The sequence below is a fragment of the Lontra canadensis genome, unplaced genomic scaffold (assembly GCF_010015895.1).
Source record: "Lontra canadensis isolate GAN:19392208 unplaced genomic scaffold, GSC_riverotter_1.0 scaffold111, whole genome shotgun sequence".
Lineage (NCBI taxonomy): Eukaryota > Metazoa > Chordata > Mammalia > Carnivora > Mustelidae > Lontra > Lontra canadensis.
In genome coordinates this window covers 6563204-6583484 of record NW_022631105.1, presented here as the reverse complement: position 1 = coordinate 6583484, position 20281 = coordinate 6563204, and the positions used below count along the sequence as shown (strand labels likewise).

Below are 20281 nucleotides of genomic sequence, written 5' to 3'. Positions count from 1 at the left end.
GATATCCCTGCTCTCTGGACTGGGAGAACTGGAATTGCACCATTTTCTCCACAGTTATGACCTTTCCTCCTTTGAGGGCTACACAAGGTCACATCTGAAATCGATCACATATAAGTCATGGAATTGGATCCTGTACAACGTTCCGTTTTCTGCTTCCATTGTTGCCGCCCCAGATTGCCGCTCAAAATCAGATTGTGCCTCCGTGTGTAGACATTCACTACTCTATCCACCTCTCCGCCGCTCACCTGTCCGCCACGGTGGTTTTCACCGTTCCGTCGTTTCGGGAGGGGTGTGGGCTGCCTTGGGCTTTTTAGGCAATCCCTCCAGCTTCTATGACAACCCAGGAGGGGTGGGAGTGGGGGGTGATAAAGGGAGGCAAACTGGGGAAGGTGCACTAACTATGGCCAAAGGTGTGGGGGTGGATCCCAGGACCCTGAGATCTTGGCTTGAGAGGAAGGTAGATGCTTACCCGACTGAGTTACCCAGATGCCCCAGGAAACGATTACTTTAAAAGAAAATTGAAATATCCTAGCTCTCTATTGGTTACAGTAAAGGAATCTTGTGATTAAAGGCGGGGTGGGGGGGGTGCGGGGAGAGCAGGAGAGACTTAAACCATATACTACCCAGCTTATAGAAAACAGACCAAAAAGAGTTTTCTGGGAAATGCTAAGGCAACAGGAAGCAACAGAAAGGGCTCATTCAAGGAATACCTTACATAACGTGTCACGGACTTTGGAGGTTGGGGATAGTCTAGTTTCCCTTAGAAATCTTCTACTGTGACCTTCACCAATTCAGCCAAATAAATTTCCATCTCTATTTTTTTGCTTATGCCTCTAAAATAAAATCTTTTGTAGAAAGTGCTTCCTCTTGTCCTAAAATTCTCACTGAACGTTTCCAATGTCCCCTTTCTCTCATAAATTTTGGGGATTTGCTGTGCAAATTCCTCTTCAAATTTCTACACTGGTCAGAAATTTCGATTCCTTGAGATACTCAGCACCGTTTACTGAGTTTGCTCTATGTAAGACATCCTACCAGGTGCTACTGGTGATAATTTACTCCCAACAGATCAGTTTTGCAAGGATTCAGGTGACTCATATTTTCATGTTTCTCCTCTAATTTCCCCTATTCTCTCTTAGCTAATGAAAAAGCCATCAGATGTGAACCCCCAACTCTAAACCAAATTCCATTTGTAGTAGCAACTTCTCTTCCTCTCCTCCAGTTACTAGGGGAAAGTGTCCCTCTCCCACTGAAGGCCAATTCCTCCACCTGCTGGTCTGTCTCTGCTCTCCTACATCTTCACTCTCCTCCTTTTTCAGAATCCTTCCCCATTAGCAGGCAGATTTGCTCTAGTATCAGTAACTTTTCCAGCTGTCAATTTCTCTGCTCCACTTTAAAATGAACTTCTGGAAAGAGTTCTCTATACAGCCTGTCTCCAATTCCTTATTCACACCATGCACCAGTCAGCCAAGGTCTGCCTTTCTGCTCCAACACAAAGGAAAGTGTTCTTGTCTAGGTCATTAGCTACCTGGATGTTGCCAAATCGTCTGCCCATTTCATTGCTCTCACTGCACCGAACTTCTTAGCAGCACTCATCTTTGTTGTCCTGCTTCTTGGAATATTCTCCTTGCTTGGTTGATGAGGCACCACTCCCTCCTAGGATCCTCCCATCTCACAGGTCCCTCCTTTTTGCTCTCTTTCCCTACTTCTCCAAATCTGTTGGCTCTCAAATTATTAGGGTTACTGACGACCTGGTCCTCCGTTCTCATTTATCTACCCTCGAGCTCTAGGTGATCTCAGTTCCAGGGAATTTAAATATTTAATACTGATGACCAAGTTTCTCTCTCTAGTCCAGACATCTGCTCTGAGTTCCAGACTCAGAAATCTGTTAAGCAACTCTTCTTGCATCTTTCCCTTTGCCTTCCTGGTGCTACTGCTGGTGGTAGTAGATGGAGGGCCTGACTAGTCACTGATAGACTTCCAGTTAATTGCCCTGGTCTTGGGCCTCCATCCTACCTGGCTCCTGAGCTGAGTATCTGCTCAACCAATCACACTCCTCCAAGACTCAGTCCCCTTTCTGCCTCTTCCTGCTTGTGGCAACTCCTCTTTCCTCTACTAGATACCATTCTGCCAATAACTTTCTGGAATCTGTTGAGCTTTCTCGTCCACTGATGGTTTTAAGTTCTCTTCATGGTTGTGGATTTATTAAAAAAAAAAAAAAAAAGATTCCTGGGCGCTTGGATGGCTCAGTGGGTTAAAGCCTCTGCCTTCAGCTCAGGTCATGATCCCTGGGTTCTGGGATTGAGCCCCACATCGGGCTCTCTGCTCAGCGGGGAGCCTGTTTCCTCCTCTCTCTCTGCCTGCCTCTCTGCCTACTTGTGATCTGTCAAATAAATAAATAAAATCTTTTTTAAAAATTCCTTTGCTGTAATATTACTGGGATATCCAGAGGCAGAAGACAAATATGAGTGTGTTTGGTTCCCATCTTGAGTCAAGATATTGACTGGGCTTTTGTGAATAGGACCTTTTTCTCAGTTGTAATGGTTATTTAGGTGATTTTCTTGGATGACCCACGTATATGATGATAGAACATGCTTTGTAATGTTAAGTAATAGCTCAGCAGAGACCATTGCCCTCTTGATCTTAATGGGATTTAAAAAAAAAAAAAACCATTCTGTCCCTTTTGATATGGGTCAGTCGGATTTATGATTCATTTGGAGGTGATAGGATTATTTTTTTTGGATACTTGTAGGCATCTTTCCTTATTCTTAAAATTCAGGGATTTCTGCAGGATACCTCAGCATGGGTTTTTCTTTTTAGGTATTTTGGGCAGGATAGAAAAGGAAGAATGTGAACGTGTGCTTATGATACCTTCTTTTCCAGAATCTCTCTCTTCTTTAAGTCCCACAATGGGACCTGTTTTCCATGTTGAGTGTGAGCAGCCTAGAGTTCTTGGGTTTAGTTGTATCTTACCCTTTTTCTTGACATCTTCCAAAACACCTTCAGTTTTCAGAAACACTTTAAACATTGGATCTTTTACCATCTCTGAGATCCTGCAGTTGAGGTCTTCAGTCTCCCTTGAACCCCCTGCTGGGTTCATGATCACGTCATGCTCTCCGGGTCCCCTCAATGGGCATTCACCTGCAGCATGATTTCCATCCCTTCTTTGCTTATTTTGAGTCTAACTCCACGATTTTAGGTGACTGTCCCATGAACACAACAGATATTGCCGGGTTCTGAGTGATTGTAAACCTGCCTAAATGACACAATCTCTAATGTTAATCAGTCACTTTGTTAGTGTCCCACCATTCAGTGGAGGAAAGACAGTTTTCTAAAGCCAAGTAAGGATTTATTGGGACTTACCGGTCTGTTTTCTTTTGCCCCTAAAACTGAAGACCTCATTTCCTTGGATTCCCATTCTTCTTAATGGGCAAAGGGCTGCTTTGCTGGAGCCAAGCGTGCTTGCCCTTCAGTAATGTTTTCCAAAATGAATCCTGCAGAATTCGATGTCCACAAGATCATAGTAAATGTTTTTGGAAAAAAACAAAAGAAAGAATTTGGGAGAAATTCCCATCTTTGGAAATGCTCATATCTTTGGAAGAAAGAATCCCAAGATCAAATATACTCAAATATAAGAAAATAATACACATTAGGTCTTCCGCTGGGAGAGCCATAGACTGTGTGTGTGTCGGGGGGGTGATGGGGGGAGAACTCTTTTACTTCAATTGGTCATGAGTTCTTTCCTTTTTAAATTTTTTTTTTTTTTTTTTTTGGAGAGGGAGAGTTCAAGTTGGGGCAGAGGGGCAGAGGGAGAGGAAAAATAAAGCACCCAGCACAGAGCCTGACATGGGGCTTGATCTCACAACCCTGAGAACATGACCTGAGCCAAAATTAAGTCAGATTAACTGAGCTACCCAGACTCCCCTCTTTCCTTTTTTGGAAAAAAAAAAAAAAAAAAAGAATCTTTGGAGCTAGTGTTACAGAGAACATCATGTGTGAAACATTGTTTTCTAGTAACATAATTTAGTGATAATCTAATTTTCTGTCATCCCTCAGAATTTCAGGCCTTTTTTTCTTTTTTTTAAACGATTTATTTGAGAGGGGGCAAGGGATAAGCAGACTCCCTGCTGAGCAGACAGCCTGACGTGGGGCCCAATCCCAGGACTCCAAGATCATGACCCAAGTGAAAGGCAGATTCTTCACCGAACTGAGCCACCCAGATGCCCCAGAATTTCAGGTGTTCTACACGAACATGAACCCTCTGAAAGTCAGGATTTCTTTAAATGGAGTGCAGGTGTTTCCCTTAAGCACATTCTGTGCTCACACAACCCTCACCTCACGTAGCAATGGGATAGTTTCCTAGACTTCTACTTGTATTATGTTTATTTGTAACATTCGGTTGATAATTCTCTGTGCAGAACTGTTGTTGCCTGTAGTGCTCCATGACAGAGCTGTTTGGTTTTGCTACTTTTTTCCCCAAAATTTTATTTTTAAGTAATCTCTACACCCAGCATGGGACTTGAACTCACAACCCCCAAGATCAAGAGTTGCACACTCCACCAACTGAGCCAGCCAGGCGTCCCTTGGCTGTAATTTTGTCTTTACTCAGATTTAGTCATCACTTAGATAGTCACTCTTGGGAATCTCATTCACTGTCTTGGCTTCAAACACCATCTCTGTTCTGCAGCTCCCAAACCCATACCTCCTGTCCCAATCCATCTCGTATCTATATTCTAGCCCCATATATCTTAGCACCCCTGCTTTTAGGTTTCTTCAACTCAGATGAGCCAAACTTTGCTGAAATTATCAGCTTTTCCTTAGGGGAAGCTACACACAATCACTGTGGAAGCTGCCACGAGACCTCAACATTCACAGAAACAGACAGGGATTCACAGAATGTTTTATTGCTGTCGGTTTCAAAATAAAGGACTCAAAAACAAATCCAACATCGTATCAGGCTTGCAAACAAAATCCATTGGATTTAAACCCCCCAGTTTAGGATCACACCGTGAAGAGTCAAGTGGACATTTTAGAGCCACCCCACGTCCTCAGCTTGCAGAACAGTACTGGAGGGGCTGTCCTAGTTCCAGCGGGGATTTCAGAGCTAGCTTAGCATTTGCAGGGAAGTTACCACTTACGATGGCAGGGAAAACAGGTATCTCTTTTATCAATAGATAGGAAATATGACAGGTGGTGCGCTAAATAAGAAAATCCTGGGTGGTTTCTCAATTTCCTAACCGGAGTTACATTCTTGCTCAAAACGGGGGCCCTGTTCCTAAAATCTGTCTTCCAGTGGGTTTGGCTCTGGCTGCTGTGAATTTCCAGGCCATATCAACTCTCCCAAGACTCTGGATACCCAACACAGGCCTCAACTCCAGTCGGCCTCGATCATTGCAAACAGCTGGCTGAGCCTCTTCTTAATGTCCGGCTCATTTGGAGCACTGTAGGATTTCGTGTGCACCCTGATGTGTTCCGCTAGTTTCGACTTATAAATGAAGCCCTTCCCGCAGTCGCCACAGGCAAAGGGCCTCTCAGGCCTATGTATGCGCTGGTGCCGAAGCATGTGTCCCTTTTCCCGGAAGTTCTTGTCACACTCGGGACAGCGGAAAGGTCTCTCCCCTGTGTGCAGGCCTTGGTGGCTGAGCAGCTGCGCCTTCAAGCGGAAACTCTTGTCACATTTGGGACACTGGAAAGGCTTCTCCCCCGTGTGGGTCCTGATGTGCTCGATGAGTTTGGACTGCTTGGCAAAGCCCTTGCCACACTCGCAGGAGAAGGGCATCTCGCCGCCGTGCAGCAGCTGGTGGGCCTTCATGTCGGCCTTCACGCGGTAGCTCTTGCCGCAGTCGGGGCACTGGAAGGGTCTCTCCCCGGTGTGCAGACGCTGGTGACTCAGCAGCTGCCCCTTGAGGCGGAAACTCCGGTCGCAGGTGGGGCACTGGAAGGGCCTCTCCCCGCTGTGCACGCGGAAGTGCTCGGTGAGCTTGGACTGCCGGGTGAAGCCCTTGCCGCACTCCCCGCACGAGAAGGGCCTCTCCTTGCTGTGCGTGCGCTGATGCGCCTTCAGGATGCCCTTGAGGCGGAAGCTCTTGGCACACTCGGGGCACTGGAAGGGCCTCTCCCCGCTGTGCACTCTCAGGTGCTCGCGGAGCTTGCACTGGTGCGTGAAGGCCCGGCCGCACTCGCCGCAGGAGAAGGGCCGCTCTCCGCCGTGGCGGAGCCGGTGCGCCCGCAGCATGCTCTGCAGGCGGAAGCTCAGCGGGCACTCGGGGCACTGGAAGGGCCTCTCGTCGCTGTGCAGCCGCTCGTGCCTCAGCAGCTGTCCCCGCTGGCGGAAGCTCCTGCCGCACTGGGCGCACCAGAAGGGCTTCTCCCCGCTGTGGACGCGGCCGTGCTCCGCGAGCTTACACCGCTTGGCGAAGGCCTTGCCGCACTTCCGGCAGGGGAAGGGCCGCTCGCCGCGGTGCACGCGCTGGTGGCCCCTGAGCAGGCCGCGCAGGCGGAAGCTCTTGCCACACTCCGGGCACCGGAAGGGCTTCTCTCCCGTGTGCACACGGAGGTGGCCGGCGAGCTTGGACCTGGCAGAGAAGTGCTTACCGCACTCGGCGCAGGAGAACGGCCTCTCCCCGGCTCCCGTGCGGGCGCAGCGCTCCTCACGCGGGCTCGGCCTCCCTCCCGAGGGCACAGCGGCCGCCTCAGTCCTGCCCGGGAAGGCGCCATCGCCTTCTCTCCAGGAGCCTAAACTCTCCTGGCCTGGCGGGCCCCGGCGAGCCTGCACACCGCTCCCGGACCGCAAGCTCCCGTCACATCTGGGGCACCGGGACGGCCTCTCCCCCGTGTGCGGGAGGCGGTGGCCCAGAAGGGGCTGCTTGGGCGGGAAACACGTCCGACACTCGGGGTCCCGCAAGTCGCTCTCGCCCGCATGCACAGCCAGATGCGCGAGCAAAGGCCGCTTCCGCCGGAAGCTCCTCCCACAGTCCGGACACCGGAAGCGCCTGGGAGCCTGAGGGCGGCTCTGCTGCGGCTGCTGATCAGCTTGGCGGCTGCGCTTCTTCCAGGACCTCCACGGCTGGTCCTTCAAGTGGCTTTTCTGGTGCTTCTCCAAGTGGTCCTTCGTCCAAAAGCTCTCCCCGCAGACAGCGCAAGGGTGCTGGGTGCCCCCCCAGGAGGAGGCCTCCCGCGTTGTGGGGGCTGCTGGACGTAGAGCCTGAGCGTCACGGCTGGGTGGGTTCGGGAGGGCGATGCTTTGGTCAAGCCTGAAGGAAACATCTTCTCCTCCTCCTCGGGAGGGTTCGGAGGGGCACTGGCCCGCTCCTCTTTCTACTTGGAAACGGCACTCAGCTTCTCCTGAATGCACAGCTTGTGGGCCTCCTGAAATAGAAACAAACAGTCAGTATTCCTGCCTATGGCATGACTAAAGGCTTATGTCACCAGGAGAGAGACCTTAGGGAACGGTGCCATCTGGTGGCCTGGGAACCCAGCTCCCACGGGTCTCCACCACCAGGGACACTTCACTGTGGTTCTGTCATGGCTGAGAGACTGTCTGGTGAGAGTCTGCTGAAAACTAAACTGAGAAACATATCTTAAAAGAGGAAAATACAGGGGTGCCTGGCTGGCTCAGTCGGTCAAAAGAGCATGTGGCTTTTTCACGGGGTCGTGAGTTCAAGCCTCACTTTGGGTGTAGAGAATACTTAAGTTACACTTAAGAAAAAAAAAGAGGAAAGTATAGGTCTCAAACACCGGGCGTAAGCTTTGGAATTTGGGTTCAAATCCTATCTCTCCACTGTGTAGCCTTTGTCAAGCTAATCTCTCTTTCTTGGCTTCATTCAGTTCCTTCTGTAGACACAGGGAAGCAACAGGACATTTCATTGTCATGAACTTTAGGTGAGTTCCTGCATGTAAGGTGCTGAACATGTGACTGGCATACTGAACACACCTGTAAATGCTCACCACCATCAACCACATGACTATCACACTTTGCCATTCTGATGTGCAGACATTCCTGAAATCACCAAGTGATGACGGCACTGTCACAGACCCTAACACCACAGTCGTGACCCAGGGGATGTCCCTAAGGCTAGGCAGCAGGGCCTGGGCTCTTCTCCCCCCTCCTCACCCCTACCCCACAAACCTTTTAAAAAGGTTTTTGGAAGAATGGATAACAGGTGGCAAAAAGTGAAATAATTTGTGGAGCAAAACTCCTTTCTTTACTGTCCAGAAAGGGGCAGCCAAAAACTCAAGAAAACTATTAATAAGATTTCTTGGGATGATGTTCCCATTGGTTTTCTCATTCCGTACTTCAATGTTGACTTTTAAGAATCCAAAAATCTCAGGGGCACCTGAGTGGCTCAGTCGGTTGAGCATCCAACTCTTGATTTTGGCTCAGGTCATGATCTTGGGGTCATGAGATTGAGTTCCAAGTTGGGCTCCACACTCAGCAGGCAATCTGCTTGAAATTCTCTCTGCCCTGACGTCCACTCGTTCTCATTCTAATAAATACATAAATATTAAAAAAAAAAAAAATTCCAAGAGGGCGCCTGTGTGGCTCAGTGGGTTAAAGCCTCTGCCTTTGGCTCAGGTCATGATCCCAGGGTTCTGGGATCGAGCCCCACATCGAGCTCTCTGCTCAGCAGGGAGCCTGCTTCCTTCTTTGTCTCTCTGCCTGCCTGTCTGCCTACTTGTGATCTCTGTCAAATAAATAAATAAAATTTAAAAAAATTTTCTAAGAATCTCAGACTCTTCCATCATAATAAGAAACAACACAGGAGAGCTGAGTTTTAGGTAATCAAGGAGAGTCAACAGTCTCCATACAGGAAGGAAGCAATTTGAGTTACTAGTATGTGGATAACCAGTCTCTGAGTCCTGCCATCATCCCCCTCGCCTTACCTACCACTAACAACAGCTCACATTTACTGAGCTCTTAGTGTGTGCCAGGTATCACTTTAACACTTCACATATGTTAACCTATATAGTCCTATCTAGGTACTTTCATTGTCTTCATTTTCTAGATCAGGAAATTGAAATACTGAGAGGCTGAACAACTTGCCCAAGGTGTCACCAGAAAAGACAAGATCCAGACTCAGACTCTTGAACCCACAACCCCCAACCACTGTACTTTACTGTGCTTCTCTAGAACACACCAGTTGTCCAGCTTCAGCCCAGCCAAACAGGAAGACCAGATCAGAAAACTGGAACAAACTGAGTGTACTGTCTTGAGGACATGGCCCTGGTTTCTTAATACTCACCCCAAAACTGATGGCCCTCGATAAATGGATCAAATTGCAAACGAGCAGAAGAGCAAATTATGGTTCCTGATTTCTGTGTTTCTTGCCAGTTCTGGAAGACCTCTCTCTCCTGTTCAATCCAGGATATTAGTTCTGGTTTGGGGAGTCCATTATCTGTGCAAAAATGTCAGACAGGGTAGTTTGGTTTCTTTGAGCACTAAATTTAAGCACACCGAGATGCTTTAAAATTTTCAAAATGTACTCCTGGGAAAACGCATGAGACAAGAAGTAAAAAAAATAGATTATAGGTTTACGCAAGGAGGAGCAAAACTGCCCACATTTCCTAGCAGTACTTCCTAATCTATCTGGACCTGTTAAAGCAGTTTAGTGTTTAAAACCTATCTTTTGGGGGCGGGGGCTGGGTGGCTCAGTTGTTGAGCAGAGTCTGCCTTCAGCTCAGGTCGTGATCCCAGGGTCCTGGGATTGAGCCCCGCATCAGGGTCCCTGCTCAATGGGAAGTCTGCTTCTCCCTCTCTCACTCCCCCTGCTATGTTCCCTCTCTGGCTGTGTCTCTCTCTGGCAAATAAATAAATAAAACCTTTAAAAAATAAAATAAAATAAATAAAGTAAATCCTGCCTCAGTCCCCATATATCTAGGAATGTTCATTTTGTCATGGGTTTCATAAAACTCACTAGTAGTGTGCTTTGAGAATGGTGGAACAGCCCCACAGACAACTGGAGATACCATGGGAAGAGGGGGGTATGCAAAATAAGAACTGGAATGCCGATCCTAGGAAATTTCAAAGTAGGTAAATATTCTCAGAAGTCCGCTGGTGACAGTGCTAATCACAACCCAAAACATGGCGGAGTTCTGCTAGATAAAAAGCGTTGCAAGCAATGAAATAAGCAAATGAAAATAGTTATAAGACTGTCTAATATATAACCCCATTCCCCTAATAAAATGTTCATGAATTTTCAAGTAAAACTTTCTTTCAATAATATCTCTTTTACAGAACCTAAATTATGCTTCATAGATTGCTAAAGGGAGATCAGTGTATAGTTCAGGTCAGAGAAAGAGAGTAAGCCAGGTAATGCCTCAGGGATAAAATGTCAGAGTGGCGTAGTACGTGTGGACTGGTCACTCCGCTCCAGATCCCTCCTTGCCCCCTGAAATCTGACTTCAATCCCAAAAGAATTCTAAGTCTGCTCTTAGAAGAAAGGGAATCACTATCTTTTATTTAAATCCATACACCTATTCTCAATCTTCATCTGTTGAAACCCAGCATCTTTTAATTTAAAAAAAAAATTAAATTTTTTTAAAATTTAAAATAAATTTAAAATAAATCAATTTAAAATAAAATAAATTTTAAATAAAATTTTTTTAAAATTTTATTTATTTATTTATTTGACAGAGAGAGAGAGAGATCACAAGTAGGCAGAGAGGTGGGCAGAGGGGGAGGGGCGGAGCAGGCTCCTAGCTGAGCAGAGAGCCCGATGCGGGGCTCCATCCCAGGACCCTGAGATCATGACCCGAGGTGAAGGCAGAGGCTTAAATCGCTGAGCCACCCAGGTGCCTCCCAGCATCTTCTAAAAGTATTTTTCCAAAAATAAAACCAAGAAAACAATTCAATTTACAATAACACCAAAAATAATACCACACTTAGGAATAAACTTAATAAAAGAAATGCAAGAATGGGGCACCTGGGTAGCTCAGTGGGTTAAGCCTCTGCCTTCGGCTTGGGTCATGGTCTTAGGGTCCTGGGATCGAGCCCCACATCGCACTCTCTGCTCAGCGGGGAGCTGCTCCCCCCGCCCGCCTGCGTCTCTGCCTTCTTGTGATCTCTGTCTGTCAAATACATAAATAAAATCTTAAAAAAAAAAAAAGAAATGCAAGACTTACATAATAGAAACTATAAAATATTGCCGAAAGAGATTTTAAAAGTCATAAATAAATGGAAAGATATCTCATGTTCATGAATAGGAAGTCCTAATATTGTTAAGATGACAATATTCCCAAGGGGAGAGGCATGGGAGGATGGGGTAACTGGGTGATAGACATTAAGGAGGGCATGTGATGTAACAAGCACTGGGTATTATATAACACTCACGAATCACTGACCTCTACCTCTGAAACTAGTAATACACTATATGTTAATTAACTGAATTTAAATTTTTAAAAATGAGTAAGAAGACTGAAAAAAAAAAGAAACCCTTGCTGCTTTTCTGATATAAACATTTAAACCTATACACTTCCCTCTAAGTGCTGCTTTGGTGCATCTCACAAATTTTGCCACTTTATATTTTCATTATCATCCAACTTTAAATATTTTCTAACTTCTCTTGTGATTTCTTCTTTGGTTTGTAATTTACTTAGAATCATCTCGTTTGAAAACAAATGAGTAAAGAAACACAAAGCAAAATCAGACATAAATAGAACGAACTGACGACTGCAAGAGTGAAAGGAGAAGGAGAAGGGCAAAATGAGTGACAGGGAGGGGGAGACACAAGCCTCAGTTATGGCATGAATGAGTCACAGGAATGAAAGGCATAGCACAGGGAATGCAGTCAATGATGCTGTCAACAATACTGTACTAGCGTTCTATGGTGACAGATGGTAGCTACGCTTGTGGTGAGCATAGCACACAGAGATGGTGAATCACTATGATATATACCCGAAACTAATGTAATATTGTATACCTATTACAATTTTTTTAAAAAATTAAAGAACATATAGCTATAATTAAACAATGTGAATGTAAAAAATAAAAATAAAATAAATTAAAAAAAAAAGATGACATTATACCCCAAATCCAGTCTGTTTTTGTTGTTATGGTTTTTTTGGTGTTTTTTTGTTTTGTTTTGTTTTTGTTTTTGCAAAAATTGACAAACTTTTCCTAAAAGTAGTGGCAATCAAAACAGCATGGTGTAGGCATGAAGATAAACATACAGATCAATGAAACGGAATTGAGAATCCAGAAATAAACTTCTACATTTATGGCCAATTGATTCTCCAAAAGGGTGCAATGGGGGAAAGAATACTCTTATCAAAAAATAGTGTTGGGATAACTGGATATCCATATGCAAAAGAAGTTGGATCCCTACCCCACACCATATAAAAACCTTAACCCAAAATGGACCAAAGACCTAAATGTAAGTACTGAGGGATGCCTGGGTGGCATAATGAGTTAATGCTGCCTACACTCACTAAATCAAGTAATAGAGATCAAAGCATGGATAGTTAGATTGGTGGAAAGTCCAGTAAAAACTAAAACAGAAAAGGTTAACAGTGGTTGCCTTGGAGAATTATCTGAGTACAGGAGTGAGGATATCATTCATTTGATAAATTAAAAAAATTTTTAAAATACCAAGTAAGCAAAAAGACTAAAAAGAACATCCATTACCATAACCATGAAGAGACTGCTGCTGTTAACCATCTCAGGGTATAGCCTTACAAAATCTCACTGGAGGGAAATATTTTAGCTTTTCTAAGTTATGCAAACCCCACAGTAAAAACCGACAGGTAGCGACATCCTAGGGTAAAGATATACATTATGGACATGAGCTGGGAGTGCTCCCATATGGAAATCACAGCAATCTGTGAGCGTGTAGTGACTACAAGCCCTAAGTCACCACTGACCACCACATATCAGTCTTAAATATTTTCCTTTCTCAATGTCTACCCTTGAGTAAGGATTAGCCATGCTTAAGGAAGTATTAATGAAGAGGACTCTGGGCTAAAAAATACCATCCTGAGTTAATTTCTGAGAAATCTGACCTAACAAACAGGACCTCTTCTAGACCCAGTTCCATGACTTCCCCACAAAATTGAGTACTTCTTACCTAGAGAAACAAGAATCTCGTAATTGGTTCTCATAACATGCTTGTAAAGCTCCTTCTGCCATGCCTCTAGGTTCTGCCATTCTTGCTCAGAGAAATAAATGGCCACATCCTCAAAAGTCAGAGGCAACTGAAATGACAGACATAATACATACACAGGCATTAGTGCTTCAAAAGGCTTTCAGCTCCTTCTCATCAATTCTTTTTTTTAAAGTAAACTTTATCCCCAAGGTGGGGCTCAAACTCACAACCCTAAGATCCAGAGTCGCATGCTCTCCCCACTGGGCCAGCCAGGTGCCCCTCCTTGTCATCAGGTTAAAAAATTTTTGAAGTGGACACTGCTTTTGTCTATTCAGCAGCTTCCTCCTTGGGAAATACTCCTTCCCCTACGCCAGTCATGTGGTTCTGCTGTTACCCACTACACCGTCCACAGTTCTTTATGCCTGTTCAAACTCCATATGCATACGGATAGTAAGGAATTTTTTTTCTTTTGAAACAGTGGAAATAGGGCACCTGCGTGGCTAAGTGGGTTGAGCCTCTGCCTTTGGCTCAGGTCATGATCTCAGTGTCCTGGATTGAGGTCCACGTCCAGCTCTCTGCTCAGCGGGGAGCCTACTCCCCAGCCCCCTCTGCCTGCCTCTGCCTAATTATGACCTCTCTCTCTTTCTCTGTCAAATAAATAAATAAAATCTTAAAAAAAATAAAACAGTGGAAATAAATCACTGAGTAACTTCATTCACTTAATATATTAAAGATACCTCTCCAGGTCAATGTGTAGAGGCAAAACCAGGTTTTTGTAAATTGTAGTATATTTCATGCCATGGGTACATAAACCCCACTGATGGGACATACATTGTCTCCATTTCCTTTATAAACAATGCTCTGATATGCTTCCCAATATATTCGCACTTTTACCTCTGTAAGATAAAGCCTAAAAAGGAAAACTACTAAATCAAAAGTTATAAACATGTTCAGTTTAACAAACACCATTACATTGCCTTCCAAAAAGAATCAGCCTTTGCTAATAAGACTTTTTTCTCATTTTTAAAAAAAGATTTTATTTATTTGACAGAGAGAGAGAAATCACTAGTAGGCAGAGCAACAGGAAGAGAGAGAAAGGGAAGCAGGCTCTCCGCTGAGCAGAGCCCAATTCGGGGCCTGGGATCATGACCTGACCAGAAGGCAGAGGCTTAACCCACTGAGCCACCCAGACGCCCCTTACTTCTGTACACCTTTGCCAGCACAGGTTGGTTCTTAAACCTTTTTATTTTTTATTCTGCCACTGTAATGGGTAAAAAAAAAAAAAAAATTGTATTTCATTGTTTTAATTTGCATTAATTTGTGAAGTTTAGCATCCTTTTCATACTTTTCTGAGAAGGGGAACATTCCACATAACTTTGTGCAGGTCTGTTCACATCCTTTGCTCAACATTCTTGTGGGCTCTATTAATTTCTCATATTAGGGTTAATAATCCTTTGACTAGCAAATGCTTTTTTAAAAAGATTTTATTTATTTCAGAGAGAGAAAGTGAGTGCAAGCATGAGCAAGGAGAGGCAGAGGGAGAAGCAGGCTCCCCACTGAGAAGAGAGCCCAATGTGGGAACATGTGGGAACATGTGGGATGTGGGACTTGATCCCAGGACCTCGGGATGATGACCTGAGCTGAAGGCAGACACTTAACCCACTGAGCCACCCAGGTGCCCCTCTTTTTTTTATATATTATTATACTTTGCAGAAGAACGTCTTTTGTGGCTTCAGGGTTTAGTATGTTGATTTGGAAGACTTCCTAAGATTATAAAATACTCTCCTAAATTCTTCATTAACATTCTTATAACTTTTATTCGAATTAGACGTTCTTCATCTGGAACTTATTTCTGCATATCATAACCAAAAGGAATATAATTTCTTTTTTAAGTGGATATTCACTCATCACAAAGTTTCTTGAACAGTCCATTCTTTTACCATTGATTTGGGATCATTTTTCATTAACTAGGTTTCCATTTATACTTGGGTATATTTTTGTTTCATTGGTGAATGTGTATTTTTTGCTACAGTACTGCACTGCTTAATTCTTAGGGTTTTTTTTAATGCTTTTTAATTTTTTTATTAACATACAATGTATTATTAGCCCCAGGGGTATAGGTCTGTGAATCGCTAGGTTTACACACTTCACAGCACTCACCATAGCACATACCTTCCTGAATGTCCATAACCCCATCACCCTCTCCCTTCAGATCACTACATTTGTAGCTTTAGGGTAAATACCCAGTAGTGCAATTGCTGGGTCATAGGGTAGCTCTATTTTCAACTTTTGGAGGAACCTCCATGCTGTTTTCCAGAGTGGCTGCACCAGCTTGCATTCCCACCAACAGTGTAGGAGGGTTCCCCTTTCTCCGCATCCTCCCAGCATCTGTCATTTCCTGACTTGTTAATTTTAGTCATTCTGACTGGTGTGAAGTGGTATCTCACTGTGCTTTTGATTTGTATTTCCCTGATGCCGAGTGATGTGGAGCACTTTTCATGTGTCTGTTGGCCATCTGGATGTCTTCTTTGCAGAAATGTCTGTTCATGTCCTCTGTCCATTTCTTGACTGGATTATTTGTTCTTTGGGTTAATTCTTAGCTTTATCAGATATTTTGCTATTTAAGAGGACGTGGTCATCCACCACCACCTCCATTATTTTCCACAGGAAATTATCTTGATTTTTGTTATCTGTTTTCTCATCTACACACATAGGAAAGATACTTCGCTAAATTTATACAAATTCTATTGGGATTCTGATAGGAATATACTAATTTTGAGAGAACTGGATCTCTAAAACACGGGATCTTTCCTTCCAGAAACATCTCTCATTTATCTAGACATTTCTATGTGTTTTAGTAAAATTTAGTTTCCTTCATATAGACCTTATATAATTCTTGATAGGTTCATTCCTACAAACTGTAGAGTTTTTATTGCTACCATGTTTGAGGGGTTTGGCCCATTTAATTTTCTTCTTTAAAAAAAAAAATATTTTATTTATTTGACATGGAACGAGAGTGAGAGAGAGATAGAGGGCACACAGGCTCCAGGAACAGCAGGCAAAGGGAGTGGCAGACTCTCTGCCGAGCAGGGAGCCCAATGTGGGGCTCGATCCCACGATTCCAGGATCATGACCCAACAGAAGGCAGCCGCCCAACAGACTGAGCCACTCAGGCACCCCTCCCATTAAATTTTCTAATTATGAAAGCTTGGGAAGATCATTTTTATGTTTATTTTGGAAACAAATTTCCTTGTTGACTAACACTGTCAGTTGATGGCCTTGGAGTGTCTACATAGAGAATGAAATCTGCAAATTAACATTTCTTTTAATGATTTAAGCCTGTAATTTCTTTTTTCTTTTTTTTTTTTTTTTTTAAGAATTTATTTACTTGAGAGAGAGAAAGAATGAGAGGGAGTATAATAGGGGGGAGAGAGTCAGAGGGAGAAGCAGTCTCCCCATTGAGCAGGGAGCCCAATGCGGGGCTCAATCCCAGGCCCCTGGGATCATGACCTAAGCCAAAGGCAGCCACTCAACGAAGCCACCCAGGCGCCCCTCTTTTTTTTTTTTTTTAAGCAAAAGATAAGTTGTTTATTTTAAACTAGTAGGTTTTCCACAGAACTCTATAAATTACACGTCTATAGTCTCCTGCATACAAGACTAAGCCTATCATTTCTTATTTTCATTTTATTGTACTGGCTGGAACAATGTTGAGTAATAGTGATGATAGCATGCAACTGTTTTATTCTTTAAAGGAAATGTTTCTAATGCTTCTCACATAGTATTTGTTGGTTTCCTTTAAGTTATTAACTAAGATGCCACCTGTTCCTAGAATACTAAGAGTTTATCCAGAACTGGTTTTCAATTTCACTTCTTTTTAAAACAATGCATTAGAAAAAATAACACAAGCAAATGTGTTTAAAACATTTTTTTTATTGTGATCGCCTTGGATAAATCAAACACTTTCTAAGATGTATAACTAGAAGCATGTAAGTTATATATTTGTTAAAGTACTCTAATTTCATTAAGTATACATTCTTTTAGGGGCACCTGGGTGGCCTGGTCAGTTAGGCATCCACCTTTGGCTCAGGTCATTATCTTGGGGTCTTGGGATCCAGTCCCACATCAGGCCCCCTGCTCAGTGGGAAGCCTGCCCCTCTCCCACTCCCCCTGCTTGTGTTCCCTCTCTTGCTGTCTCTCTCACTGTCAAATAAATAAATAAACTCTTAAAAAAACAACAACAAAAAAAACTTTATCCTCGTGTATGTCTTATCTTTTAATTTTATTTAAGCTTATATTGTACATATATTTTCAGTTTCAATGCAAATGTATCAGTCTTAGGTCATTTTGCTTTCTCTGTTTTAAAAAAAATTTCTATATGTAGGTTGGAAAGATATACTAAATTTTCTTCCAAAAGGCTTACGTTTTACTTTTCATATTTAGATTTTAAATTTATCTGGAACGCATTTTTTAAAAATTTATTTTATATATTATATACAGTGGTGATTTACCTCAATGTATATTTTATATACTATATACAGTTGTGATTTACCTCAATGTTATTTCCCAACTGGAAAAGGCAATTGTCCCAATACTGCTTTTGAAGGTCTCTGTATTACTTCCCTAAAACTGCTGTAATGAAGTACCCTGAGTGGTTTAAAACAATAAAAATGTATTCTCTTATAGTTCCAGTGGCTAGAAGTCTGGTATCAAGTGTCAGCAGGGCCATGCTATCTCTGAAGCCTCCAGGGGAGAATCCTTTCCATGCCTTTCCCTTAGCTTCTGGCAGTGGCCAGCGATCCCTGGTACTTCTTAAGGGTGCATTAACTTCAATCTCTGTCTCTACTGTAACAGGGTGTTCTCCCTTTCTGTGTCTGGGTCTCTGTTCCTCTTCTTACAAAGATACCAGTCATGGTGGATTAAGAACCTACCCTATTCCCTTATGATCTCATTTTAACCAATTAAATCTGCGCATCAACTTACTTCCAAGTAAGGTCACACACTCTTGAGGTTCCAGAAAGGACATGAATTTGGGGGAGACACTATTCAACACAGTACAGTCTGCATATGGGTTCTCTTTCCATTTCCACTGCTCTGTCTGTCCCTACACAAAACAGCAAGGGCTTATAATAAGTTTTGTCTGCTAGTGCAATTCCCCTTTCGTGTTTTTTTTTTTTCAGAATGATATTTTGACCTTTATTTTTTCAAATGAAATTTAGAATCTGTTTGTCTAAATTCACAAAAATCTTACTACCATTTTAATACAACTGCAGTAAATGTATATATGAGGTTGGAAGAAAGTATCATTTTTACTGTATTTAGTCTTCCTTTTATAGGCCTGGTTATCTCCCATTTATTTATAGTTTCTCCATAAAGGTGTTGCCTATCTTTTAAATATTTAATCCTAGAAATTACATTTTCTTAGCGGAGACTGTTAACGTTATTTGGAAATCAATAACCTCATGAATTCGTTTAGTCATCAGGAAAAATGGTCAGAATGAAAATTTATACGCTATTTTGAAAAAACATAATGGCCATTCCCTCTAAACTTCGATTACAACAAAACATTAAATAATTAAATAATGTATATTCTGTCTAAGTTTTTATATCCTATTCTATTCCTTCCAACTTGTCTTCCTTCCTTCCTTACACTCAACACAACCACTAACGCCCTAGCGGCTAAATTACCTTATTCAAGCCGCTGCCAGACAATCTCTTCAACCCTCAAAATCTTAAGTCTTTTAAAACTCTTGTTCTGAACTCAGTCACTGACGTAAAACAGGCTGAGCTCGAACACGTACCGCCGGCTCCAGACCCATTTCTCTGCTTTCCCTTGCCCGCCTCCGCCACTCCCGGGCGTCCCGGCCCAGGCTGGGCCCGCTGCTGAGGAGGCCTGGTCCACGCTCGGTCTGTTCGCGAAGGCGGCCACGGACGAGTTCCAGAAGTGGCGGTCACCGGCCACTCCGAGCCTCGAGCGACCCCCGGATTCCGCTCCACCCGTCCTCTGCAGCCGCCCCGAATGAAACCCGGATGGGTACCCGCCAAGCCGCAGCCCGGAGCCCGCCCCGAGCCCCGCCCCCGGACGTCCGCGGGGAGAGCCTTTCTTACCGGAGCCGGTTCGGCCATGGCCCTGGCGCTCCCGTCCGTCGGCGGCCCGGGAGACGCCGAGCTCTTGGGGGCCCCGCGGAACCTACCTCGGCTCAAGGCTTCCCGCCCCGCCCAGCCCTGCAGGCCCAGCCCCCGCGCGGTGCACGCTGGGACTCGAGCCCGATTTCCCCCACCCCCCCCATTCTCCCCCACAGCGCCCCCTGCGGCCCGGAGGAGACAGCGTCGGCCGCAGGAGCCGCCCTCCCAGAACTGGGCATACTGGCCGCCGCGCTATAGGTGGCGGGTCATCTCGCTCTGCCGGGGGTCTCCAAACGACGAGGACCGAGACCCAGACGCGCTGAAAGGCGCTGGAGAGGGCGAGACAGGTGGTGGGAATTCATTATCGGGGAGTCAGGCAAACATATAGCATCGCTGACCCCATGGACTTAAATTAGGAACATGACTTACAGTCTACAAAATAAAAAAAACTGTCTTATAACCTAAATATGAAATGGACCTTAAATTTAAGAGTCTTTCACTCTTAACCACCCAGCGTGGTTGAAGTGTTGAGATACATGTAATTGCTATCCCCACCTTAAAGGTTTTCTTAAAAAAAATTAAAAATATATGAAATTTAACAATAAACTTAATAAGTAAAAGTTGTTTATAATTCTGATGGTCTCATGTAAATGCTCTATTTCTTCATATAAATTTCCAGTCTCTGTCCACAGACATGTACTTTTTTATGGTTCTGAGACACGTATCTTTTTTTTCAGTTACCACATCGAAATTTTTCCATGTTCCTCATAATCTTATTAACTATACTCTTAAATGGATGTAATTCAAGGCAATATATTAATTTGCTAGCGTTGCCATAACAAAGTACCACAGACTGGGCAGTTTAACGAAATTACCTGTTCTCACAGTTCGGGAAGCCAGAAGTCCGAGATCAAGGTGTCAGCAGGGTTGCTTTCCTCTCAACACTCCTTGGTTTGCAGATGGGCAAGTCCTTGCTGTGTCCTGCCAAGGTTGTTCCTCAGTGGGTGTCCTAATCTCTTCATATTGGACTAGGGCCCACCCACAATGACCTCATTCTACCTTAATTGCCTCTTTAAAGGCCC

The 20281-nt window shown here is 44.0% G+C and overlaps 1 protein-coding gene across 1 annotated transcript; it reads right to left on the bottom strand.

Annotated features, from left to right (window-relative positions):
* Nucleotides 1–5363: 5363 nt before the first annotated feature.
* ZNF786 (zinc finger protein 786) lies at nucleotides 5364–19209 on the bottom strand. Its single transcript, XM_032840237.1, has 4 exons — nucleotides 19182–19209; nucleotides 13059–13185; nucleotides 9240–9392; nucleotides 5364–7365 (listed from the first exon to the last, which is right to left on the bottom strand). The coding sequence occupies exons 1-4, from the start codon at nucleotides 19197–19199 to the stop codon at nucleotides 5366–5368; spliced, it is 2298 nt and encodes a 765-aa protein (XP_032696128.1). The 5' UTR covers nucleotides 19200–19209; the 3' UTR covers nucleotides 5364–5365.
* Nucleotides 19210–20281: the final 1072 nt, after the last annotated feature.